The sequence below is a fragment of the Catharus ustulatus genome, chromosome 2 (assembly GCF_009819885.2).
Source record: "Catharus ustulatus isolate bCatUst1 chromosome 2, bCatUst1.pri.v2, whole genome shotgun sequence".
In the NCBI taxonomy this organism is placed as follows: Eukaryota; Metazoa; Chordata; class Aves; order Passeriformes; family Turdidae; genus Catharus; species Catharus ustulatus.
In genome coordinates, this window is record NC_046222.1 from 36644231 (window position 1) to 36671468 (window position 27238).

Below are 27238 nucleotides of genomic sequence, written 5' to 3' on the forward strand. Positions count from 1 at the left end.
GCCATGAGGAGCGCCGGGAGCGGCGGTGCCATCCGCGCCTGGGCCGGCCCGCTCCTGCTCCCGGTCCCGGCCCGGCTGCCCTCGGTCCCGGCCCGGCTGCCCCCGGCTCCTCGCAGAGGTGAGAGGCGCCGCAGCGCCGTGCTCGGTCCTCCGGCCGTCTGGCAGCTCCCGCGCCGGGCGGGCCCGCGGCTGCCGGGTCGGGTGAGCCCGGGCCGGGTGTGTGGGCGGCGCTGGGCAGCACAGGGCGCTGGCCGGACTCGGTGTGGGAGCGGCCGCGGGGCCCGTCCCTGAGGCTGTGTGAGGGAGCGCTGAGCGCCTTCCCTCAGGGCTGGAACAAGGGGTGAGTTCCACGGGCGGGAGCGGCCGGGTGAGCGCCGTGTGGGGCTGTCAGGTGGGGTTCGGGACGGGAGGAGGTGCCGGGGCCTCACCGAAAGGTGTCTCAGGTAGAGCTTTGTGCAGTGATTTTCTCAGCTCCGGGCTGGGAGAGGGGCGTCCCGTCCAGACTGCAGGAGTGGAGCGGTGGGGCCAAGAGCAGCGTGGCAAGCAACCAGAAATTTAATATCGGCTTTCTTGAGAAAGCGTCTGTGCAATGTAGCTGTTCAACCCAGTGAAAAAATCCACCAATGCCTTTAGAAGACTAGAGCTGTGCGTTTAAAAGCTGGGACAGCTCCATGAAAATGATGTTTTGAGTTGGTTTTCATTATTTGTATGTAACATTCGGTGCCTCTTAACTCTAATAAAGCCTTTAATAATACAGTGCTGTGGCTGGTTTAGTTATAGTCAGATCTTTGTAGTATTTGTAAGATAGCACATAACTTGATTTATCCAGTCGTGGCACAATATAAATTCCCTGTTGATGAAATGATATAAAGCTTTTAAGTAAAGAGCTGGATAGGACACAGAACAATTTGGTTAAGGCAGAGAGCTAGCAGTGCATAGAGTTTCAAGTGAACAGATTCAGAAGTATCAGGACTGCTTAGATAACAAAGAATTAATCAGAACAGAATCTGTAATATGCAAAGCCACACACACATAAGGTGAAGAGAATGGTGCTTGAAATAAAAGGAGGAGAAGCAGTGAAACGTGCTTGTGGGAAGGCACATCATAGAGTGGATCTTTAACTAATGCATGAGGTTAACTAATACCTCTTTGGAGATTAAGTATACCTTATCTCTGAAGTATTAGTTACAAAGATCATATCCCTTTACTGCCCAGTTACTTTTCTGGGGAACCAATAAATTCATTCATCATGAAAATTAGACATGCATTTTTATTTATTTTAATTGTAGCTTTATTTTCACACAAGCCACTGAAAATGAGATTAGATATGGATTAGATATAAGGAAGAAATTCTTCACTGTGAGAGTGGTGAGGCACTGGCATAGGTTGCCTAGAGAAGCTGTGGATGCTCCATCCCTGGAAGTGTTCCAGTCCGGGTTGGATGGGGTTCTGAGCAGCCTGGTGTGGTGGAAGGTGTCCCTGCCCATGGCTGGGTGTTGGAACTAGTTGATCTTTAAGGTCCCTTCCAAACCAAACCATTCTATGGTTCTGTGATAAAATAAAAAGCTGTTGGAATTAAGGCTCAGCAATTTAAATAAAATAGCAATGAATGCTTAATTGCATAAAGTCATTCAGTGCTTTATAATTACAAAAATTATTTAAGTGATGTTTCCCAAATACTATAAAACAATTAGCTATGGGAGTTTATTTGTGCTGTATCAGGATGCTTGTGTGTTGCACAGTCACATGGATGTACGTAAGACAGAACTGTAAGTCCTATTTAAATTCCATGTGGAAAATGGATTGATGCTTTCTGGTGTGTGCTGTAACCCAGCTTTTTGTTGCAACATCCATGCCGCTTTTCTGCGATGAAAGGAATTGAAATGAGTGTATTGCATGATAAGCCAATCAAGGTGAGATTAAGGCATGTTTTGTTATTTCCAGGTTTTGCTGCCACATTCATTAGGAAGTCATATGATGTCAGAAGAGTTGATATCACTCCCCTGGAGCAGAGGAAGGTGACTTTTGATACCCATGCTTTAGTGCAGGATCTGGAAGCTCATGGTAAGTGATACCAGATAAATAATTCAAAGGAAGACTTTTAATATTAAGTAGTGTAACTCTGAATGCTGTCAGTTTCTGCAGAATACCAGTACCTGGTGGTGTAAAATGTTTTGGCAGCCTCTTGAAGAGGCTGGTGAAGGAGAGGCATCTGATGCTGTGCCGTACAAGTAACTAGGACATTAGATTTGCCTCATTTGTAGCTGTGTGCAAGGTTTATGTGGTGTCTTCCAGCTGAGGAACCATAACACAGGCAACAAATGTAAAGTAACAATAACAGTTAAACATTTTTAGCAAAACATTTTATTGCGTTTTTTAGCAAAAATGAAGCTCTTCAAGAAATTCCTTCTACTAGCCTGCTAAGAGTGACTGAAGGGTGTTTTCCTAATGAGAAATATTTTCAGCAGCATGATGCTGTGATACATTCTCAATGCCCACACTTGTGTTGTGAGTGAGACTGGCTGAAGTCAGATAAAGGGTCCATCCAGCCCTGGGTTCTGTCTCCCGGCAGCAGCTGTGAGTCAGAGCCTGCAGAGGGGTGTTATAACAGGGAACATGTGTGTCACACATCCCCTTCTATTTTCCAAGTTTCCAGTTTCTGTCATCCTGGAGGTATTTTAAATCAGTTGAGAGTTTTAGTAACCTCCAGTGGAAATCTTTTCACAAGTTTATGCAGTCCCTGAGCCACTATGAACTGATTACTATCCAAAACATCCTTTCTCATGGAACTTCAGACATACACGTGGTTTGTTTATGCAGAATCTGGCATCTGTGAGGTGAATTTGATCAGTTCTTCTGTGGGAAGAAAGAGTGAACATTTGCTCTCTCATGTCACTCACCATTATGCAAATTTCTGTCATATTGCTCTGTCATTTTCCAAACAGAAGAATCCTAGCTTGTTGCATTTTTCCTGAAACAGTCGATTCTCCATATTTTTGATTATTCATTATGTCCTTCTATTAATATTTTCTGCCTCTGTTACATTCCATGTTTTCAGGGAACAGTGCTGGCATTATTTGACAACTGAATGTCCTATGGATTTGCATAGTAAAGAAAAGTGTCTGTTGTGTTCTCTATTCCTTTTCCTAGTAATTCAAAGGGTTAGGTTTGCCCTATTGATCCCTGCTGAACTTTGAGCTGATGTCTTCATCAGACTAGCAATTGTCTTAAAATCCCAAGTGACAATAGAAACTTTGTACAGTCAGAGGTTAGGACTGTTTCCACTAATTTGGGTCTAATAATAATAATAATATATGTTAGTAGTTAAAAGACTTACAGTAGTCTGCTAACTGTTTGTTTTTTTCATGCTTGTCAGACTTGACAGCCTGTACTTCCCTACATCTCTCTAGAACTGTTTTTAAAAACTGGCACTGTTATTTTCCAGTCCATGGGTAACCACGGTAGGCTGTGAAATGCTACTTGTCCCAGGGACTGATTCAGCTGTTTCTTCTTTGAATTCCTTTAGAACTTGTGGGGTGAAGTCTGTCTGGTACTGGTTGCTACTCAGTTTAATTTGTTCTGTAACTTCTACAAACACTTGAGTACCACAGGTTTTCATAGGTAAAACCTCAAAAGTAAGAGAGCCATTTTAGTTTTCCCAAGCTTTAGACAGTTTTCAGGCTCCAATCTCTTGTTTATATAAATTTTTCCTCGTTTTCTAAACTTTCACAAAACACAGTAATTTCTTGCTGTGAAGGAAGAGCAGCATAAGGAATTGGTAAGAGCTTAAGCATACCTGGAAATTCAGAGAAACTGAAGGAATACTATCACACTTTGTAGTGGAAGGAAGCTGTCATAAAGCATGTGTAGCTTTTTTAAACATATAAACCAGTGGTGCATCTGGACAGTAGCAGTATTCTAGAAGGGAGCAGTGGCACAGTTCTCTAAACAACGTGCCTTGAAAGCATTTTTCAATGTTAATTTAGCTCTCTTTATAAAATGAGGTAGTTGAGACACAACATATCAGTCAGATTGCTGGAAGTAAATCTTTAGATTAAAAGCCCTCAATGCTTGACTAGATCCAGCTAAAATGAGAGCAATTTTTCCCCCTGTTATTCCACACATCATCTTTAGCACTACAAATTTACAGCAAGCTACAGACAAAGTGTACTTTTTATCATCAGAAAGCAGAAATCTCAGTTTGAGTTCATTTTGGAGGCAATGGATACAGCAGTTTAAAAATCAGTTTTGCATATGTTCCTATCAGTGCAGGACAGTTCCAATAGATGCAGAATTACTTGTTATTCTATAGAATGCATGCTTTGTAGCTCAAGGAATGTTTGGTTTTAACAGTTTGTGAAAGTTTATTATGAGGTAAAGTTTTGCTACATTATTTTTATAATGCATGAACAGCTGGATCTTGTATGAAGAAATTTGGTCTGTCAGCTCCATGCCTAGACTTTCAGTATATTAAAAGGTACTGTGCTTCAGATTTTTGCAGGATTAAGTTTGTCTTTTTCTAGCTGAAGTCACAGTGACTGGCTCCTGGCTGTCAGTGTCCAGTCATTGTGTGAATTCCCGTGTGCCACTGTGGTTAGGTGTGGCACTTGAGCGCCTCTTGCTCCTCATCCAGATTTTTAATACCACCTTAACCTGTCATCCTTCAATTGTCCCCTAGGCTTTGGGAAGGAGCAAGCACAGACCATTGTGTCAGCGTTGATAACCCTGTCCAATGTCAGCATGGACACCGTCTATAAGGACATGGTAACACAGGCCCAGCAGGTAAAAACTCGTCTGTGCTGTGTAGCTATAAAGGCTCGTGTTTGCATCTTTAAAACATAAGTGAGCAGCTCTCTCTAGTATCATAAACACTCAAAACTTGCCAGGTTTTCTTAAGTTTCACTTGGGTTTTTAACAGATAGTTGTAGGCCCTGACCAGCTTCCACTGAAGTCTAACTACTTCATTGAACACAATGAAGTTTTTACAACTCCTGGGAAATCCTTGGTTGCATTTACACTGAGGAGTTGATATGCCTCCTATCATCTTAAAATATTCATTATCAACACCTACTACACTATGAAAAACAGTGTTTCTACCTAATACAATTACATGCAAATTCTGTTTAGGATGCTTTGTATGTAATAGGATTTCCAAAAATAAAGGTTTTCGTTTTGATGAGAGAAAATCACAGAGACAGAAGTTCTTGTCTTCTTCTGAGATTTTAAAGGAAAAAAAGAAGCTAGACAATTTTATTGCAAGTAAATGCCAGTAAGAAAAAAAGTCTGTTAGAAGAAAGGCTGCAATTCAAATAAAAATGGAAGCTTAGTTACATTAAGTAATTGAAGAAGAATGGCACATAATTTCAGCTTGCACAGCCTTCTGGAGCAATGGTGAAAACCATCACTGTGCATCAAAGAATCCCACAGCCATGTGTCATTTTCCATGCTAAATAGGAGGGTAACTTCCATGTGCTGGGTGAAGGAGTATTGCTTTCAGCATGTTAAAATACTGAGTTTCTTCCTTTATTTTCTGGTTTGATTTTTTTTTTCCCCTGTGTTTATACATAGTGGTTGAATTCTGAACTTGTTAGTTGAAACCCCAGGAAGGCTTTTTTCAGTGCTTTCAAGCAGTGTTTTACTTGTGTCCATCAGACTTTGAAGCTGGCAGTATGATGCTCATATCATAGAGGCTTTGTCTTCTGATGAATGGCAAGAAATGGAACTGCTTAGTAAGAGCTGCATTCAGCCCAACAGTTAATGCTTCTGAGACTACTGAATGTTCAATGAAGTGGAAGAGACTGCAGGAGTGACCTGCAGTTTCAGGTCTATTTCATTTAATCACTACTTGGACTAATACCTCTGGCCTTTTTGCTTAAGTTCAGAGTTGGTGCATTAAAGCAACAGAAAAACAGTTTGAGTCTTTCAAACAAACAACTGGTATGGAATTGTCTGTTTCTGTCATATTGTTATTAGAGAGACTCCCCAGTTTTGTTCTTTGCAATATCTAATTTAATCATTTCAGACCAAAACATTTTTTCTTTGCTTGCCAGAAAGATTGCACCTTAATCAATGGCATGTTTTATTTTTCAAAGGAAATAACTTTACAGCAGATAATGGCACATTTGGATTCCATTCGAAAAGATATGGTCATCCTGGAGAAAAGTGAATTTGCAAACTTGAGAGCAGAGAACGAGGTATTAATGCATATTTTCATTAAGCAGTTTAGTTGCAGTGTTTGTTGCATTTTACCTGATGTACAGTTTTGTGGAACAAAATGTAAATGTAAAAGTAATTCTGGATACTTTTATCAGAATTGAAGTTTTATGTTACAACTTCAGAGATCCCATCAAAATATATTTGAGCTGTGATCTGCTCAAATCTTCTGTATAGGATTCCAAGATATGTACATTTTTTTCATCTTCTGTAATTTTATTTAAGGGTAACTGCTGCTTTCTGGCCATTTACTGTATAGTGCAGGGAAAGGAGTCAGCCATTCCTTTGCAACAATTTAATTTGGTAATTGAGACACATTTTGCTTTTACTTCATAGTATTTGGGCATTTCTCTGCTGTCTTTAGACTCAGAATAACAAGATCATCTTGTTACAAAATAATTCCTTTATTTTGAACAAAATTCCCAGCAGATTATATATGCCTGTACATTCAAACACATTAGTTAGGATATTTAATCAAGAACAAACTGCCCCATTGGGAGGAAAAATGGGGGAAGAATAATTACATGGATGCAGTGATAGCACTTAACATCACTGATTCATTTGGTTAAGTTTCCTGAATTTGTAAAAATCTTTTTTTTTTTTTTTCCCTCTGCACTTAGAAAATGAAAATTGAATTAGATCAAGTTAAACAGCAGCTAATGGTAAGTAAACAGCAAGTACCTACAGACTCCCATTAGGGAGAATAAATAGCTGTTTTTATAATCTTAATTTGTTTTAAAGACTGAAACCGGTAAAATCCGAGCTGACAGCAAGCTAGACATAAACCTGGAGAGGAGCAGGGTGACAGATATGGTAAGTTGGTCTGTGAAGATGCTCTTATTAGCTCTGTGTTATGCTGCTGTTGCTACAGTTGTGATTTATCTTTTATTCACAGTTTACAGATCAGGAGAGGAAACTGATGGAAGCAACTACAGAGTTTCATAAAAAAGTAAGTATTGAACAAAGCAGGATATAGTTATGTACTGCATGTTATGTAAACCCCAAACTTTGGTGAAAGCTAATACATTTGTGGGTATGGTAAAGCAAAGGCCAGGCTCTATCACTGAGGGCTGTTGTAGGTGCTTCTTGCCTCTGGGATTCACACTGAGCTCCAGTCAGCAGAGGGAGGCACACAAGCCTTGTCACTCACTTCCCAAGTACTCACAGGCTGGCACAGCTGGGATGTGAGCTATCATGCTGCCCTTTTCCCAGTGTTAACTGATGAGCTGCACCACAGGGATGGTGCAGGTGCCTACAACCAAGCAATTCAAGGGCTGGAAGTCCTCCAAGCTTCTGGAGGACAGCAAAGTCTAGGAGGCTGAAGAGGGACTGTGTCCCATCTTGAGCCTATCTTCCATTTTTGTGATATGCTTTGTGAATGCTTAAACGTTTATTTGTCAAAAATGCAGGAATACTCTTCTGTGTGCTGTAGAGTATCTCCTTTAGGAGGCACTGGCACACCAGAGACAAAAGTCTGTCTTGAGGGTGGTGAGACACTGGCACACGTTGCTCAGAGAGGATCTCAGAGAGGTCCCCATCCATCCCCTTCCACAGTGTTCAAGGCCATACTGGAAGGGACTCTGAGTAACCCGGTCTAGTGAAAGTTGTCCCTGCCCTGGCAGGTCTTTAAGGTCCCTTCCAATCCAAGCCAGTCTGTGACTGTATGATCATTGGAGTTTTTCTCTTTTTGTGTCTCTATCCCTTCAGCAATCTTCCCAGACTGTATAAAGCAATGTTCTCTGTCTTCTAATGTCTCTTAGCAGAAAGAGGGTGGAAATTGTTTCTGGTAGCATAGTATTTTGGTTCAGCTTTGGAAAGTTGAAGGGGCTAGAGACCATTGTCAAATATATGCTATCTTTTTATATTTCAGGATGCAAATACCAACAGCATTATCTCAGAAATCAGTAATAAAATTGACACTGAAATAGCTTCCTTAAAAACACTCATGGAATCGAATAAACTTGATACCATTCGCTATTTGGCAGGTATGTGATAGGCAAGGAGGTGAGTGCAGGTACTGGATTGTGGATGTATAAAATTCTTTTCAGGAGTATATGCTAAAAGAGACATAGTGTGGTGTTGGGTAGAGATCTCCCTCCCCCCTCCAGCTGGAAGAAATGTGACAGAGAACACAGAAGAGGTGGAGGCATGCCACAGTAGGACTGGGATTGTGCCCAGAACTGGGATTAGGATAAATATGGACATAGTTTAAAAAAAATTGAAAGCCTAAATACCTTATCCAGTTTGACAGTACCCCTGCTTACTGCAGCAGCCATTGATGTGATGGAGTTGCTACAGAGGTTTTGCTGAGGTCATTTACATTAGCCTGAAAGTTTGCTATCATTCAGGACTGGTCTGAGAGTGACCAGTTCTGCCTCCTGTTGAGTCTCCACACAAAATTTCAGTGTGGCAGCACTTGTACTTTCCCCTGCTAAGCAGAACAAATTTCAGTCTGATTTGAGATTAGTCTTCTCAATACGTACATAACCAGTGAAGTTTTTATTGTGTAGGAGCTGAATAAAAAAAGAATAATGCATTGTATTTGGAAGTGAGAATAAGTTCAAAGGAAAATGTAATCAGCTTTATTCTAACACTAATTGAAACAGCAATGTAACAAATCCAAAAGACAATTCATCAGGCTTAAGGAGTGCTGCCATGTTTGACAGCTTACTTTCAAATTCATTGTCATTTTGGCTGCATGGGAAATCTGAAATGTCTAATGTGAGCCCTGGTACAGCCAGCTCTCCTGTAGTGCAGTTTGCAGTGGCTGGGTGACAGTAGTGAAAGCCCCTGTAGCCTGTGGTGCTCTGAGAGCCAGCACAGCTGTGGGGATGTGTCCCTGAAAACGTGTCTCCTCAGGCTGCTGCACTGGGCCTCCCATCTCAGCACTGTGGCTGTGCTGCTGTGCAGGGTGCAGCATCTGAGAGCAGCCACTGCCTTCTGGAGTTGTTCTGTTGCACCTGCGACAATCCGGGAGGTTTAGGGGACTCTGCTCTAGAGTTGGCACGTTCTTCCATCTGCAGCTAATTTCCTCTGTGGATGAAGTGGTACAACAGCATTCAGCTAATTATCTCCTTTCTTTGTTGCTTGTTTTTTTTTAACAGCTTCAGTGTTCACTTGCCTAGCAATAGCACTGGGATTTTACAGGTTCTGGAAATAGATCTACATGGACTGACTGCACTAAATACAGACAGGAAAGGCCACCCAGGCATCACCACTCTGACAATCATAGTTGTGCTGTAGATAACCTTGGCACCTTTTTGTTTTGATATCCTTCCTGTATAATAAAAATGTTTTCTGAATATGAAACACTAAAGAGCAAAATAATTGTGGGAAAGTAGCCAAATAGTAATATTTCATTGCTTCCTATTAATACTGTATTTATTTCAAAGTATTTCTTATGCTATACCAGAAAGTTTCTTAATATCTTTTAGAATTAAATTTGTTTTCTGTCTGGAAAATTCTCACTCTCAACTTCTTTCAAAATTGAAATATTAAACATTTTATATACCCTTGAAATGGGAATATAGTTCCCAAATTATAGTTCCCAGTCTGGGGATGCTAATATCACACTTCAACATACCTAATCTGATCCGAGTAAATTAATTTATCTTGAACATATGTTCAGGATTTTGCCTTCAGTCTGTTCCTCACTTTTTGGATGAAATTAAGCTTGGCCCTTTGTTTTTTTTAATCTACATATGTAAAAGCAGACTCCAGGCCATTACTATGAATCCCTTTTTTTTTTTTTTCCCTTGAAAACTGACTTACGTGACTGCCAAGTCTAATGTACAAAATGTCTCTACAGATTTCTTTTCTTTAGTATCTTCTGCAATTTCTGTAAGCCCAGAGATCAAAAGAATGAGAGAACTTCTCTGTCTTTGCCTTTCCAAGGGGAAATGCCTCCACTCCCAGCAGCTGTGTACAGCTCTGGGGCAGATAAGTGCTCTTAACTTCCCCCCTCAAGCAGCACAGAGTATTTCCAAGAAACCTGCACATATTTTCTGGGCATAGTATCTGGCTTTTAATATGGAAATACTCAGAATCTCAGTGGTGCCAGTGATCCTTCTCCCCACTCCTCCAGACTCTTCTGTAATCCTGTGGGACGCACTGACCCTCCTGACCACTCTGTCAAGGACTTGACAACTCTTGTTGCAGAGTTGCAACACAGGTGGATGCCTTCCAAAACTGAAGCAGGTCCATCTTGTTGAGTACAAATGCAGATGCTTGGTTTGATTCTTTTAGTAAAATAATACTTTTTTTTAAGTCTTTCTGGATTAACTTTGAAGTAAGAATAGGCCTTTTATGGGCTAAGGACTATAGTACTGATTAGTGGCAATGTTTTTTTATTGCTGTTTTATTGTGTTTACAGTTGTACTTGCTGGTATTCTGACACTTCTTATATTCTCTGCATTAAATTATTTATCTTCATTCAAGAAAATAAAATTAGTTTCTTATATTTGCTGTCTGGCTATCTGAGAGTTTCTGCATGAAAGTTTAGCACCAAGGGTGATGCAGCTTCTCACCACCATCATTTCACCTTGAACTAGGCTCTTGATGCAAGGTTTTTAAGCTATTAACTCAGCATGCCTCTCCATGGTGGACACAAAAACATGGATTTTTATTTTTCAGTATCTTTGACATTCTCAGAGCTTAAGCTTTCTTTGGTACTAAGGAGAGGACACTAAAATAATTACCTTTTAAGTCCCAAAATGAGGGTTCAGAGGGAAAATAATTTCACAATAGCGCATAGCAGACAGAAAAACTTTTATATGTGTAGTCATTAAATGAATTTTAGGTGTGGAGGAGAGGTCAGGGTTGCTGTTTCTAACCACAAGCTGCCCCATAACTTACTAAACCCTTCAGCCCTGTGTTACACTCAGACCAACTGCTGCAGGTCATCTGGCACCTCATGAAGGAGTCACTTCCTGCCTTGTTTAGGAGTGACTAAAGATGAAAAGGGGCCTGGCACTTTGTGCAGCTGAGAGGTAATTCTCCACTATTCAGCTCCCACATGGGAATATGGTAGTACATCCTAAGGTAGTACAAAATAGACCAATGGATGGAGATACTTTCCTCAGAACTACGAGGGCCTGTGACTTTCCTGTTGTTGGGCCAGAGAAGTAAAAACAGTTCAGTGAAAGGTAGAAACCCACAACTCATCTGCAGAGCTGGGCTGTGCCAACACCTTGCATTATCTGTAATATTGCTTTTATACCTCCACAGTCTGCTGCCCCTCCTTTGAGGTTCATTCCTCACCGTAGTCTCACTCCTCCTGGGCTGCAGACTGGCTGCTTCTTTACTTTGTTTTTGTCTTTGCAAGACTTGGCGATTGTCTCAGATTCCTGAAACGAAGAATACTGCACGCATTAAACAGCAACCACTGAAAGGATGTAAAAATCTACATCTGGGAATAGCACAGAAACTACTGTGTTCAGACTGAAGCTGAGGGCAGAGCACAGTCCCAGGGCATGGGATGGCAGCACAGCAGTGTGAGACTTGAAGGTCCCATGGCTTGGCTGTAGCAGTTGCTCAGCCAGAAAGGCAGCTTGGTTAGAAGGGGAAAATTACAAAATAAAAAATTAAAAAAAATAAAAAATTTTAAAAAAAAGAAAAAACTGCCCATTGAAAAATACTGACAAAGAAAATGCTTGCCAGCCTGGCAATCACAAAGCTGAGAAGCAGAAACATCCTTGAAAAAGTGCAGCTGGCCTCTCTGAAATACAGCTGTGGCACCTAGCATTCAGAAAACAAGGAACTGCAGAGGCAATTGACTAAAAAAGATGGAAAACAGTCTGGGAAATAAAAAAGGCTCTGAAAGAATATAAGCACCATCATCTATTGCCTGTACAGATGAGAAGTAAAAAATTAGAAACATCATCATCTACTGGCTGCTTGCAGTGTTGGTGTCCTCTTCCCTCTTATGTCTCTATCACACAAAAAGAGATTAATTTTTAATTCAAAATAGAACCTCTGTCTGAGAACTTCTAGTGCTGCATGTAGTGTTCCTTTCGCAAACAAACTGAACTCTCTCCATGAATTTTCTATGAGATCTTGGACTCTCATTCAGTATGCCTGACTGACTCCAGACACTGTGATGTGGATCAAGTCCCTGTTACTGAATTTGTCCCCCTCTGGGGACCCACGGTAGCCATCTCTACACCCCTGCAGGCTGGAGAGCCCTTTAGGTGGTGATGACACCGCTCCTGAAACACCATTTGAGTCTCAGACACCAGGTCCCAGCCAAGGGGAACTGCCAGTCACTGGATATGCAGTATGGAAGTACTCAGGATCAGTCCACTCCTTTGGGAACATTTAGATGAAGAATAGCGGTGCTTCTCTGCCAGAGTACAGAAAGAAACTGGTATCCTTTCACAGCAGAGACACTGTCAAGGACAGACAAGGTAAGGGCTCCTGCTCACTTCAGTGTCCCGAGCTGAAAGCTGTAGCACATTTTTCCTGGCATTTCCTAGCACTGTGCCCCCTTGTAGAGGGAACAAAGACACAAGCAGCAGGCAGTGGCTCTGTGCCATGGCCAGGGGAGCTGGTGTGGCACTCACCGCGAAGGCAGCAGAGGCAGCGCGGGTTTTCACCCGGCCCTGTCGAAGCTGGTTTATCTCAGCACGGTAATCATCCAGCTGGCTCTCCAGCTTCTCCCGCCTGACCCGCTCAAATTCCAGCTGGGCCTCCAGCTCCCGCACAGCCCTGCCAAAAGCAAAGGAGACAAGCAGAGCACCAAGTACATCCAAAGCTGCCCCGACTGCTCCACGTGGTGCTGTGCCTTTGCCAGGGAACAGGTCAGTCACGCAGAAAGCAGCGCAGCACACCTCACGCCAGCTGTGCTCAGGCTCCGGAGCCTTGGTGACAGCGCTGAGCAGCAGCTGTCCCTCCTCGGTGCCAGCGGTGCTCAGCGCGATGGCACCACGAGGTGGAGCCGTCTGCCCACACAGCGAGCCCGAGCCGCCTCCGACCGCGCCGAGCTCCAGCTGCGGGGAGGGAGAAGTGCCCGGGCAGCAACGAAGTTATTATGAAACAGAGAAAAAGCACAAAGCCGGCAGCATTCTGGAAAGGTCAGGGGCAGCTTTCTCATTCACATCTGGAGCTTCTACACCCTTCCTATTGATTGGCTTAGGCGCGGATGAGGAATACTCAGATGACAGCTTTGCATGACTGGCTTATACAGACTTGCACAAGATCTCACTGGTCACACCCTCAACGGCTCCTAAATTATTTGAGATTCCTGGAACTGTTTAGCTGACACATGAACTGAGAGTCTGGAGTTGAGCTGGCTCTCTCCTGTACCAGGATTAATTTTAAGGTATAAGGATGGAAGATCAGTAAAAGGAAGATATCTACCCTGTGCATTCAAACAGCACGGCAGGAAAGCTCTCAGCAAGACCCAGCATGTTTCCCTGTTTCCCAGAGCGAAGAATTCCTGACTCAGGCCCTTTGAGCTACCAATCAGCCTTACTGACACTGCAAGAATGGCCTGTGCTCAGTGCTCAGGGGACACCTGACCTCTTCCATGCTTCCAGTTAAAGAGGCACAACTCCCGAACTGTGTGGCGCATTCATGGTGACAATTTCCTGCAATCAACCCTGGTTAAAGCACTGTGAAGTGGTTCACACCAGGCCTCTTACAGCCAAAAAACCTGGACTAAAGCAGAAATCTTTAAAATCTGCTAGAGTGGCCTTCCCAAGTGGCAACTCCTTACTTTACATCTAGCAAAATGGTGTTGTCATTAAGCATTTTATCAATTAATGAGGTTTTCTGGTCTATGATACAAGCATCTTGGGGGTTTATCCACAGATAGGTACCCTGAGAAGGGTAGGCAGGTATGCTGAGAAGCCATCCATTTCCTTTTCAAAAGGGTAGTTTGGGGCTAGGGATGCTCTCTAACCTTTACAGGTAGGAAAAACCTTTTGGAGAGTCTCACGATTTTTCTAGTTTAGCCACACATGCCACAGAAAGCAACACCCCTTAAAAAGCCCCAGCAGGGCCTTCCGATAGACACTGCTAGCTTTTGAGCAGCTGCTCTATCCAAAATGAACTTACATGTCTGCCATTAATCAACAGTGACTTTTCCATCATTAAAACCAGATTGCTCTGACCTTTCAATGCAGGCATCAACACCTGAGCTGGTCACCCTCCTCCTTTAAAACCAGGAGACACTTCTAGAAGTGATGAATCTTGTCCTGAAGTACATGTCTAATTATGCTCTGGAAGTGCCTACACCTCTCCATGAAGTTGAAAAAGGAGCTCACAATAACTAACTCAGATGCTGGTGTCTGTTACCTATTGTATACATATCAAGTTTAAGGAAGATGGACTTTCAGCATAAGCGAGTCAAAGGGTGATCTGAAACCAAAAGAAATCCTGACTTCACTTTCCTGGCTCAGATATGGCTGTAAAACAAACACAACTGCTATCTGTGACACTTATTTCCTGCTCCAGATCCACACAGACTGCTAAGTCTGCTGTCTCCTTGATGGCATACAAGCCCCCCAGACAGACTCCTCTCGGTGACCAAATAAAGACAATGGTTTGGGTTGGCCCAAACACATTATGGAGGTGGGTATCTACAGAGACTGAGAACAGAGGGCAGCCAAAACTTTGACAGGCAGAGGTGGAGGCCTGTCTTTGGAGGCTGCAGTATTGTTAAATCTCTAAATCTTCAATAGACTTTTCTTTGAAAAGTAGACAGTCTGTCCATCAAATCACCTGACCAACCTAACAGAACCATTTGATTTAATGGAGACACTGAGAATTAGATATGATGAACAATGTTTCACATGCAAGGTTTGCTGATAGTTTTTTCCTCCTGTTGTCTGGATACAAGCAAATCCTTTCTTGAGCACAGAAATATGTTGCCAATGAACAGAAATGTTAGCAGGTCATTGAATAATCTCTGCTGTATATGCACTTCCATCCAAGCCATGCTAAGACTATTGCCTATTTTCAGATTTCCAAAAGGGCATACATGTCTTTGGCATCCTCAGTGGAAACAAAAGAGCCAGAACCTATCAGACCTACTGCACATATCTGCAGGAAAACCTGAAGACCAAACAGATGATTTTGCACAAGAATCATGGACCTATCAAGCACTTGTTGTGGGGCTGATCCTGGTGGTACAAGTTCAGAAATGGTCAGACAAATCACTGCAGTTCATTTCTTTTGGCTTAGTTGAAGTTGGTAAGTGGAGAATGGCCAAAGCAAATTTGAGTGTAAATCAGCTTTAAAGGAGGATTTAAAATGGGTCCCACAGAGTTAAACATTATCAGGGCAGAATGACCTACTTATCAACTTTCCTTTCTTCTTTTTTCATCTTCCTCTCCTCTTCAGTTACTCCCCCCAGCTGTCTGTAGTTGCTGTAGGCAATTTCTAGAAGTCGCTGAAGTTCTTTAATCTTGTGATAGGCCCTTACTGTAAGACGAAGTTCTCCAGGTAAGTAAAATGCAAGAAGACAGTCATGCTGGAATCCCATAGTCTGGAAAATAGTCTCACAAACACAAGAGCAAAAATCACACTGCTCAGCAAACACTGAGCTACACCTGACACCCACACAGCAAGCAGATGTCAAAAACAAATAGCAATCCAACACTGTTGCACCAACATGGATTAAAATGGTGTAACAATTATGATCTGATTGCTTTCTAATATTCCACATTCTGTTTCAATGCTCAGTATTACAGATATCCTGTCAACCATCTCATTGTACAACAAAAAGATCAGGGCAGTTGGCAGGAATTGTCCTAGTTAGGACTATAATGTCTTGATAACAACTTTTGCAAACAAGAAATGATGGAAATACAGTGCTTACTGCGTGCATTCTTTTTCTCTGCTTTATCCAGGGTTAAATCTTCTTTGCTATCTGTACTCCCTTCCACACCATGTGTTTCAAAAAACTTTATGTTGTTTGCATTCAGTTCTTCATCACTCGAGATATTGTTTGCAGTTCTTGGTGTCAAAAGTTCCACAGCTGCCAGATGGCCAAGTCTGCACAGAGAACAGTAAAAATCTGGAAAAATACGTATGGTAGAAACTCTCTAAAACTGTCCATGTTTCCATTTATCAGAGGGCTTTCAGGAATAAAGGAAGCACTGTACACACACTACAATTATCTATCTAATTTTTGTAGTATTCTTACGGCATGAGCTCTGCCTCGATGGAATCTTATGGCAATGGCTCCTATATCAGAGGCATTTCTTCCGTTTGTAAGTTTTTTTTAATTTAATCTTGTCAGAATCTGTATTATTTTTATTAATGCAAAAATTCAGCTGACCTCTGCTACTTCTCATTTACTTAGTGAGCATATGGACTCACAACTGTCCTCTTGCAAATGATCTAGTTTTCCTCTTTTGTGTCTGATCTCATTATAAAGAAAATTAAATTGAGTGAAAATTAAAACCTTTTATAGCTACAATATTACAGGTACAATACAGCCTTGCTTATCACTCAGAGCTGGAATTCATGGGCCTGATCTGTTCTTTCTCCATCACTGAAAATCAGGAGTAAATCCAACAAAGCTGAGATGATATTGATACACAAATAGTAAGTAAATAAGTGTCAGAGCTACAGGATATGTACTGCTACCTCTTGGCTACATCCTCTGGAGTCTCTCCAGCATCATTTGTAATGTCACAGTCAGCTCCCATTTCAACCAACCACTGTAAGCAACGTTCAGCAGCTAAGGGAAGGAAGGCATACATAGGTCAATTATATTCAACTGAAGTGTTTCAAACCTAAAACGTGCTCCTCTTGCCATTGTTTGACACGTCAGAGATTGGCTTCACTAGGACACCACAAGGGACATCTATTTCAAGAGGAGCATCTGTGTCAAGACACTGACATCTCTTGGGTACACAAAGTTTTGGGGAAGATATGCAGTGTGGTTTGGTGACTCCTTCTAGTTCTAGAAATGTACTGGCAGCTCTTGCTGGACACAAGCTAAACTAAACTTGCCCAGTCTCATGTACAAAGCACAAGACACACAAATAGCTGCTGCCCTAGTAAGAAAGGCCTTTATGCCACAGTTTGGCAGCCAAGCACTGTCAGCTCTCCGTGGCTTTGGGCTCCCAGGTGTCAGACACAGCTGGCTGCCCCAGTCTGTGGTGTGTGCTGCTGTCTCAGAAGCAGAAGCAGGGCTTTGTGATGGAGCTAAAGGTCCAGCATTTCTTGGGCAGACACTCAAGACAGCACCTCTCAGCAGCACCCTAACACAAGCCTACTCCTATGACTTGTCATAGCCACTGCTCCCACCACGTGGTGCCAGGAACAATGTCTCTCTTATGGAAGATGGTATTTGGCAAGTCTAGATGAAACTGTACAGTGACTTTGCCAAGGAAGAATAAATCCACTTCTTGGCAGCACCCCCTTTTAGGTATTTGTTATATTTGTTTTCTTACTGAGATAAGGAAATGAAATTACAACATCAGCATGTAAACACTGGGGATAATACTGTAGGTCACATCATTCCAAGAAAAGAAAGTGGGATTTTAAAATCACTACATACCAGTTGTTTTTTTTTTAATGAGAACTTCAATTATGTTTTTAAAAATTCTACCACATATACTGAGTCAAAAAGAATTGTAGGAATTGTGTTAAAAGCATACTATAAAAATGCTTCCCTCTTTCTGTCATCTTTTGTTTCTTCTTTCAGACAATACTGTGAAACCCCCAAACACAAAAGGACCATTTTTTCTGTAATGCTAGCAGTCTACTACATGTCAAAGTGTCGATCAGAAGTTTACACTTCTTCACAGCATCCTACCAAATGACTTTGCTGTGGTTTTTACAACTTATCCCCACGGTACTGATATGTTCAGCAAATAAAGGCTCAGGCCACAATACAGATCCTTCTTATACTTAGCCAGCCCAATGCTTCTAAAAGCCGCATCTTGCTTGATTAAAAAAAAAAACCCAAAACTATTTAGTTACATAAAATTAAGTGAAAATTAAAAGCTTTTATAGCTAGAATACAGCCTTGCTTATCACTCAGAGCTGGAATTCATGGGCCTGATGTGCTCTTTCTCCATCACTGAAAATCAGGATTAATGTCAACAAAGCTGACATGATATTGATATACAAACAGTAAGTAAATACATGTCAGAACTATCTAGTTTTCCATTTAGATTTCTCTCTATTGTAAGCTCTTTTTTTTTGGCTTGAGCTTGGTTATATTGTTTTTAAAGTGACTCCCACACACACATTACAAAATACCAGGTTTGGGGTTGCCTTTCCAAGCCCTCAAGAAATGAGATGCTGTTTTTCATTAAGTTAATCTGATAAGCAGCCACACTTTGAAAAGCAAAGTAAATAAATCAGCCACAAAGACTAACAAGCTGAAACACAGACCATATTTACTGACATTTGTGCAGGAGAGTGGATGCCTTATCGTCCCGCTCATTAATATTGACTACTCCACTTCTCACTAGTCTTCTAACCACTAACAAGTCCCCTTTGGAAGCAGCATCATGAGCTGGAAAAGCTAAAACTGAAAATGAAATGCACATGTTTCCAAGCCAATGCTAGCAGTTCTACTGAACATGCTGGTATTTGTCTCACAGCTCACTTTTCTCATAGCAAATTATGTATGGACACTTCAGAAGCAGCAAATATAATGCTCATTAATCAGCTATAATGCATCTGTGTAACCAGCAGTGCTCAGCAGACACTTGACTGAACATGTCTTGGTTATGGCCACAGGCATATCATACAGTTAAGAGAATAATTTCACAGACCTGAAATAACAAGTACACCTTCATGTACTTCTACAGAATTACACATAATGTCTTTTTAAAGTGTGTCTTATTCCATACTCACCTTCCTGTGTCTCTGGATGTTCCTTCTCTTTTTCCACACCATCAATATATTGCAGAATATTATCTTTATAGAACCGTTCAGCCAAATCCCTTGGAGTCTCTCCACGGTCATTCCTGGCTTTCAGAGTGTCTGTAAGACCGGCCATTTTCCTGACCAAGAACTTAAAGCAATGCAAGTGTCCTTCCACTGCTGCCAGATGTGCTACAGCACAAGGGAAACAAAGGGTGTTAGAGCTGAGCCCTGCTGCCCACTGAGAAAGCAATGCTCTCACCACTGGTTAGAGCTGCTCATCTACCAGCACATGAGCCATCCAACACTGCACAAGGGGAAGAGCAGCCTCAGCTGAACTGGGGACGTTCAGCTCTCACCCAGGACACAGTTCAGCTCTAGGCAAAGGAGGTAAAGCTGCCAAGGATGGGATCTGCAAAGGGGATTCCCTGGCAGAGCTGACTGCAGGAGACAAAACAGACTCCCAACAGAGTAGCAAGGCCTAGTTCAGAGAGTGCTCTGCTGGGGCCTCATCTCCCCCAGGAACACGGATCTCTGCCTTCAGCAGCTGCCTGATCCCGCTGTCCCAGGGACACTCCTTAGAGGGGCACAGTGAGCAGCGTCCTTGATTAGGAGCTAAGGCCATTTCTGCTTTAGGCTCTACTGTACCACCACAAATAAGTTGCATCACACCCTTGGTTACCCCACCTATAAAATGTGGACAATGATAGGTGCTTTACTGGACAAAATACTTTAAGGTACATTCCTCACCTGACCTTTAGGCTATGCAGAGGTTTTACTTATTTAATATTACTACAGTGCTGGGCCTACACAAAAGTAAGAGGTACCAAACACAAGTAATATACTCTAATCCCATTAATGAGAAGAACTTGCAAAACAAATGCTTACTATGATTTATCACCCATTAAAATGCTCATTAACAGCTGGCTAATGTTCTAGAGGCAAAAGGATTAGTTTGTCTCCAGGTAAGAATCTCACTATCTTCATAATCAACGAACAATGTACCCAGGACCCAAAAAACCCACGTCACTTCATTTCTGGCACACACAAGTTCCCTGTAGCAAACCAAACCATCCACAGCTTTTCAGAGCACAATTGCTCTACAAGGTTATGGATATTGGTTTTACAGCAAGATAACAATACCTCTGTACAGATGAATGTTTAAAATCTGAGCTTCACTGAAATAAGGACAGTTTTTGCTATTGCCTGAATTTTAGTCAGTGAATTAGGTTCTCAGGGAGAAGGGGAAAGAAGGGCACCATGCTAAAGGTAAGTCAGCTAGTAAAAAACTGACTCAACCCTTATGAATCCATTCTCAGATACCCAAAATCTGTTGAATCACAACTTCTCTGTGTTTCATCTTGTCTTTTATAAAATCAGACTAACAATATTCACTCTTCTCAAAGCCACAAGTTAAAAAACTGTGCCTGGAAAAATATTTAGAATAGGTTTGTCTAGTGAGCAATAAAAGAAGCATAGATCTGACCCAAAAATGAATACAGAGAGAAAGCAAATTGAAATGTTCATTTCATAAGCACAGCCCATTCTCTACATTGAATGAGCCACAGAATTTTTTTTCTTCCAAAATATTAGCAAGCAAATTAGCAAAAATAGTTAGACCCTTTGCTGTAACACACACAATACAAAAGATGCAGCCAGTTTTTGAGTTTCAGGTGCCTGCCACTGCAATCTCAAAAAATTTCTTCCAGTAAATCTCAAAAAAATTTTCCAGTATTCTCTTAGGAAAAATTATAGCATGGTTCAGCTAATCTTGAAGCTGAAGTGTGTAAAGATAATTTCACTCCTGTTAAACAAGCAGACAACAAGCTGGTTTGCACAGTACTTCTACTAATCTGTTACTAGCCATGTTCCAAAAGAGAGTATTTTGGAAGATAATATGATCAAATTAAACAGAACAAAGGTTGGAGCATCAAGCTTCTGTAGACATCAAAATACAACAAAACCAGTTTTCTGCTGACCATTTTATACAGAACATTTAAGTAGAACTGTGCTGGCATCTGCTTTCTCTCCACAGAAGTCTATTATCGGGAAGTGTTCCCAAGTGCAAATAAAGCTGCTTTCCATGCTGGCCCCAGGGTGCCTAATATCGTGACCCCTTATTGCTTATGCACCAGATCTCCTGCTGGGATGCAGGAGCCTCACATCCTTTAACAAGACCCAGGTTTGCAAAACAAAGCATGGCTATTTCCTCCGTAAGTTGTCCTTAGTAGAGGGTAAAAGATTTTAAGAAGGAATTTATAACGATAAGTACACAAGTTATAGAAAAAAACATATGCTCTTCAGAACAAATAATGTGACAAACCGTAAGAAGGAAAATGCTAAAAGGGAAAGATGCAAGGAGAATCCAAGACAGGAACCATACCATTGAGCTCACAGAAGGTGTTGAGGCAGTGGCATGGTAGCGAGAGGGATACTGGAGAAAATACAAAAAGCAAGGAACAATCACTGGAAAATTTTTATGCTAAAGTAAATACACTGATAATTATGAAAAGGAATTACACATAATCCAGAAAAAACAGTATTCCAGAAATGAAGATGAAGAAAACACAGGAAAATGAAAACAACTGTTTTACAAAATCAGTTAAGAAACAGTGGGGTAAAAAACTTGCATGCAAACACCCCAGAACCTCATTACACTGGTACCAATTCAACAAGCAGCACAAAGCAGCTGAAACTGTCTCCTCCTCCACGAGCTCCATCACTCACACAGGAGATTCTGCTCACCTGCTCCCAGTCAGGCTCAGCCTGTTCCCCCATCCCAGTATTTGTGAGCTCTCATCTTTGCTAGCAGCAGCAGGAAGTGAATGGGATACTGTCACCAGCAAAGCAATATTTTGGATTTTATAAATCCTCCCATCATTAGAAAAATGGACTATCTCTGTGGATTGCATGGAATCAAATAGCAAATGCTGCTGCTGTGCATTAGTTGTAATTTGCTCAATCATCACATTTCACAACAACTGTAAACCAATTAAAAACATGATTTATCCTGATATACCTGGAAGGTTTCCATTGTTATCCACATCATCTACACAGGCTCCCCATCGAACAAGAAGCTGCAAACACCCCAAGCGACCGTGAAAAGCAGCATAATGAACAGGTTTCCAGTCATTCCTGTCTGAAACATTTACATCCTAAAATGAAAGTAGCAGGTTAATTCATTCACTTCTGAATCTTAGATACAAGACAAACTTTATACATGAGAATCAACTGTTCACTGTGTTAAATTATTTAAATCAAACATTTTTCAAAGTTTATGCATTATATTGAGTTCCAGTTTCAATACTGGTACTTCTCACAGGTTCTTGCTTTTACTTAATACACTTATAAAAGGTGCATTTTTCAACATGTTTTTATCATCATAATATCCTGTATTGGTCATTATTCCTTAAATATGTATCTGGACTAATTTTCTTTTTTTTAAAGTTTATGTCTCCTTTACTATAGAAGATTTTCAGACCTGCAAAAAATTACCATCACCCCAGTACCTGATGTTCATTTAATGACATCCTCAGTGGAAGGTGATTTACTCCCAGTATCGATTCTCTCTACATTTTTTGATCATTTCCCTAAACGTACATCACAATCTAACAAAATGGAAATTTACCCACGGAATAAATTCCCCCACAGTAATTAATCTACAGCCCTAAATCTCAGTGCAAGCGAGGGAGAGTTCTGCTTGGGAAGAGCTGCTGGGCTGGGCTGTGCAGCAGGACTGCAGTAGGCAGGAGTCTCACCGCCCCCGTGCGCAGCAGGGTCTGCAGGGTGTACGAGTGCCCGTGGGCTGCAGCCAGGTGCGCGGCCGTGCACCCGCGCCCGTCCCGAGCTGCTGCGTCCGTTCCGCTCAGCAACAAGGCCTGAAAGAAATGCAAAGCACAAGTGCATGTCACAAGCTGAAAAAGCAAACATTTCCTAGAAGGATGGTTCATGGTGCCCAGCAGGGTAACTGGGCTGACCTCAGGGGCCTGGTATTGCACAAGATAGATCTGTTTGCACAGACAGCGCAAATGAGTGCTCTGGTTTGAAAATGACTACTTTAATTTGAATGTCAAGGCATCAAGATAAGCTGCTCATAGCTCCCTGAGGGGCTCAGCTAATGTTCATAATGAATTTGTCCAGTATTAACTAACTTTTGTTTGAGAGTGAGTATCTACAGTACCTGCATGCAGGCATCCTGCCCTCGGATGGCTGCGAGGTGAGCCGCTGTCCAGCCTCTCACAGTCACACACGTGGTGTCAGCTCCGTGCCAGAGCAACCACTGAAGGCACTGCTCAACAAACCAAAGGGCTTTTTATGTAACTGTTCATATCCTGTCTCTGAGACACATCTCAACTAGAATTTACCCATCACAGCTACATTTCCAAACAGAGTTGGAATACTTCCTTACGGAATACGAGACCCCAGAGCATGCCTTAAACAGGTATCTGTGCATTAGAAAGTTATGGGTAAATTATATTTTCCAGGTTACACCCAAGGGTACAAAATGTGCAAATAACCTACTAATTCAGATCCTAGCATCCCTATTACAGTATGACTTTTTCATTTTACTCTTCCAGATTTAAAATGTAATCTGTGAGTATTCACATGGCATGAGGTAAAAGTATTGGAAAAAACAATGCAAACACGCTCACATGAATTCCAGCTGAAATTACGGAAATTTAGGAAAAATATCATGTTCTAAATTTAAAACCTCATTTAATTTATTTGGCTTCTTAGGCATATGTAATCCCATCTCTCTTCTCATCCTTCCATGGCCTAGTTTTGTCTCACCTTTTTCCAGCAGATATCATTGCTTGCAATGGAAAGCTTTATGAACTATGCAAAGACAGCTAGTTAGAACCTTTTATTATATATAATTATGATTTATTATCTTCTTTCAGGCCATCTTACAGCTCTGGTTCCTCCACTATTTCTGCCAAGAAGCTTAGTGACAAAGAGATGACAGAGAATTCAATAAAGTCTAACACTCTGATTGCAAAGTAGGAGACTCAAATGAAAAATGGCAGAACTTAAAGATGCAGAAAGGGTGGGTAAGCAATCTGTTTTTGGGGCTGACATGATGATTAGCATTTTCTTGACAGTGTTGCTACATTCCAGAAGCAGCACTGCACTTAGCAATTCTTGAGTTTAGTAATAACTTCACGTGTTTTCTTTTGGGACATGAATGGCCTTGCTGCTTCAAGGTTAGAGTGCCATGAACAATGAACAAGGAGGCTGCAAGAAGGTGAATGTTGTGCTGAACACAGCAATTCAGTCCTTCTGAAAGTTCAAAACACTGATGCAAGCACCAGCTGATTTCTACATTGTTATTCAACGTTTTCATTTATTAAAATAAAATGTATTAGGACTACTTTTATGGAGAATTAACTTATTTTCATGTCACTTCTCACCTGTTTCAGTCACCTTCAGAACATTTTACACATCCTACAGGATGTTCTAGGTGTCTCAAGAGAAGGAGAGAATGCAATAGGGACAAAAGAAGGTAATGAGTCTGAAAGGGAGGCCATAAGGCACATTCTGCCCAGAGTAAGAAAACCAATGATTACGTAAAATACAGCAAAGTTGATTAGGTAAATTGCTTGGGGCTTTGGAAAGAAAAAAATAAAATCTAAAATCCTGTACTCCTGCTCTTGGTGAATATATTTCATAAGAAAAACAAGCAGAGATTATTGATTCAGTCTGATCAAAGCAATGTTGTCTTCAGCCTCTCCCAAAGAAGGAAATACAGGCTTACAAAAGCCCAGCTATGCCTATACACTAAGGTAATGTTTTACCTCCAGACTTCCCGAGTGGGCAGCACACTGCAAGGGTGTGAATTTGTGAACTACATCCACCTCATTAATACTGGTTCCACTTTTTATCATCGATGCAAGCTGTTCTACGTCCCCAGCTTTCACTGCTTCATGCACACTAGTATAATTTGGCTTCTTCTTGACAACTAGTGAGGAAAATAAAAGGTCATTAGTCCACTGCTTAAATCAGCAACATTTAAGAGACAGAGAATGTATGATGAATCAAAGCAATATCAGAGTTGACATTCATGGCACAGAATCAAACTCTAAATGTAGAAGCAGTATGGTAAAAGAAAAAAAATAAATCTTCTGTCAGCAGACCATGGGATCAAATAACCTGTGTCCTCCCTTCAGGCCTTTCCACTGATTAACTACATGACTGGAAACAATGAGAATTACATATCCAAACCCCTTGCACCATCTTGATACCTTGACAAAACTTGTAAACAGAAATATGAGATGTAAGTGGATCTAATGGCTGAGGGGCCTAACGTCAGATAGCCAGGTGTGAAAGGAACCCAAACCAATTAGTATTCACCTTCTGCAGTAGTCATCATTCTGGTACCAAAATGCACCAACACTCTCATTACATTTCACACTGCTGCAAGTCCTGAAGAATTGGGCTACTGTTTAGCAAGTCAAGAAAGCATAAAACTGAAGATCTCAAGGTATTAGTGCCTCAGCTCCTCTGCCTGTGGAGAAGAAATGGTAGCAGCAGTTAACATGGTTACACAATTTGAGGTAAAAAAATATTAAAGAATATAAAAGAGATATTGCACAAACATGTTTGTCGTATTTGTAAAAAAGCACTAGATATAACTAAAAACATCTTCTGCAGTTTATCAGTGCCTATTTTCATGTAATCTGTAGTGTGACAGCGGAGCTCGGGCAGATTTGGGGTTGCCACAGAGAGGGAGATGAAGCTCCAGCACTCCAGTCTGACAATAACACACCTCGTGTGTGCTCTAACACACTGCTGGATCCTGTGCCTGTGTCTCACCCCACCTCCCCAGCTTGGCAGGTGCATCACTGCCCTACACAAAGCCTGGAAAACTTAAAAACCAGGACTCTATCCTGCAAAACATGGTGCAAACAAACAGCAGCAGCACAGAAACACAGAATAATTCCAGCTGGAAGGGGACTCAAGAGTTCATCTAGTTCATGTTTCCAAATAACATTTCCAAAATATCTAAGTATGTTTCGAGGTTTGAGTTGTTTAGGTTATTTTAAAGAACAGTTTCACCAGGACATAATTTTCCCCCAAGGAAGTAGTTGCTCATTACTCCAAGTGAGGGTTACAGACTTCAGCCGAATTATACAACATCAGAGGCAGGCCTGGCTGATCACACTACTCGGCAAAGTTCTGATGTGTTTAGCACAATGTTTCAGTACAGCAAGTTCAAGGCAATCTTTCTTTTCTTTCTTTTTTTTTTTTTTTTTTTCCTTTCCCTTAACCCAGAGGAAAAAAAAACAAAACAAAAACACAGGACAAAAACCAAAAAAACAAGGCCCCCAGCAGAAAGAATTTTGTCTCCCCTCCCCTCTGGATACCTACTACTGTATGGAGACGAATGCCAAGTTGGGGTGGCTGCATTGGCTTCTTAGCACAAGACAAAGACAGCAGCCCGGGGCTGAAGCTCAGCAAAAAGTTGTTAACACGTATTCTGTTAAAAAATACACTGATGTTCAAGGCGAAGAGCAGGATCCACAATTCCAGTGCAATTTTTTTCTTTTTTTTTACCAGAAACTGTTATCAAATACTCATTCGATGTTCTGGGAGAAAACTGCAGAAAGAACCCAGTAAGCACTTTGAGATGGGTACCTGCCCAAAACCCAATTAAAGAGATTAGGTGAAGAAGGATACGGCTCGGAATAGGGAAAGGCACAATTCAGGTGCTGCGGTGTTTCCGTAGCACACAGACGCGATCTCTCGCAGCTCGGCTTAGGCAGCAGCGCAGGGCCCGGCCCGGCCCGGCCCGCCGGGGGGAGGCGGAGCTGGCAGGCCCGGGTGGGGGAGCGCCCGGCCGGCCAGCGCCGAACCCCGCATTTCCCCGCTCTTGTGGCGGACACGGAGCCTGCTCAGTGCTCTGTGCGGATCCCGGCGGAGCCGCTGCCACAGACCCGGGGGTTCGGGACAGCCCGTCCCGCCCCGCGGCGCAAGGGTGGGGACGGGGGAAGGAGCAGGACAAGGAGGGGCGGGCGGAGCAGTCTCACCGCCCGAGCGGGGCACAGCGGCCCCTCGCAGCACGGGGGCCGGCAGCTCGCCGCTGTCGCCTGGAGCAGCTCCCGCTGCTGCTCCCCGCCCCGGCGTTGCCGTGGGCCCCAGGCTCGCCCTTCCTGCGGGAGGGAAATGGCGGGCGGGGGGGAGGCGCGGCCTTCAG

General features: G+C 42.1%; 2 protein-coding genes across 12 annotated transcripts; one reads left to right on the forward strand and one right to left on the reverse strand.

Annotated features, from left to right (window-relative positions):
- On the forward strand, positions 1 to 10672 carry CCDC90B (coiled-coil domain containing 90B). 2 transcript variants are annotated; one of them, XM_033051831.1, is made up of 9 exons: positions 1 to 118; positions 1945 to 2064; positions 4679 to 4782; positions 6093 to 6194; positions 6834 to 6875; positions 6955 to 7026; positions 7109 to 7162; positions 8084 to 8198; positions 9318 to 10672. In XM_033051831.1, exons 1-9 carry the CDS (start codon positions 4 to 6, stop codon positions 9371 to 9373), a joined length of 780 nt encoding a protein of 259 aa, XP_032907722.1. In that variant the 5' UTR covers positions 1 to 3; the 3' UTR covers positions 9374 to 10672. The 2 variants fall into 2 exon arrangements, with proteins under 2 accessions (XP_032907722.1, XP_032907723.1); XM_033051832.1 differs by lacking the exon at positions 1 to 118 and adding an exon at positions 227 to 340.
- ANKRD42 (ankyrin repeat domain 42) lies at positions 8776 to 27212 on the reverse strand. 10 transcript variants are annotated; one of them, XM_033051826.1, is made up of 14 exons: positions 26413 to 27056; positions 25396 to 25549; positions 24840 to 25003; positions 23225 to 23332; positions 22803 to 22922; positions 22064 to 22199; positions 21428 to 21478; positions 19036 to 19236; positions 16807 to 16900; positions 16034 to 16209; positions 15510 to 15651; positions 12774 to 12918; positions 11473 to 11558; positions 8776 to 9246 (listed from the first exon to the last, which is right to left on the reverse strand). In XM_033051826.1, the coding sequence occupies exons 2-14, from the start codon at positions 25442 to 25444 to the stop codon at positions 9237 to 9239; spliced, it is 1482 nt and encodes a 493-aa protein (XP_032907717.1). In that variant the 5' UTR covers positions 25445 to 25549; positions 26413 to 27056; the 3' UTR covers positions 8776 to 9236. The 10 variants fall into 10 exon arrangements, with proteins under 10 accessions (XP_032907717.1, XP_032907718.1, XP_032907719.1 ...); XM_033051827.1 differs by having other exon boundaries at positions 11432 to 11558; positions 26413 to 27055; XM_033051828.1 differs by having other exon boundaries at positions 15510 to 15636; positions 26413 to 27054.
- Positions 27213 to 27238: the final 26 nt, after the last annotated feature.

Coding starts and splice junctions, on each gene's coding strand:
- CCDC90B (XM_033051831.1), top strand. CDS start 4: ATGAGGAGCGCCGGGAGCGGCGGTGCCATCCGCGCCTGGGCCGGCCCG. Junction 119..1,944: donor GCCCCCGGCTCCTCGCAGAG/GTGAGAGGCGCC, acceptor TGTTATTTCCAG/GTTTTGCTGCCACATTCATT. Junction 4,783..6,092: donor TGGTAACACAGGCCCAGCAG/GTAAAAACTCGT, acceptor TATTTTTCAAAG/GAAATAACTTTACAGCAGAT.
- ANKRD42 (XM_033051822.1), bottom strand. CDS start 25,444: ATGAGAGTGTTGGTGCATTTTGGTACCAGAATGATGACTACTGCAGAA. Junction 22,200..22,802: donor CCCTGCTGCGCACGGGGGCG/GTGAGACTCCTG, acceptor CTTTCATTTTAG/GATGTAAATGTTTCAGACAG. Junction 16,901..19,035: donor ACATCCAGAGACACAGGAAG/GTGAGTATGGAA, acceptor TCCTTCCCTTAG/CTGCTGAACGTTGCTTACAG.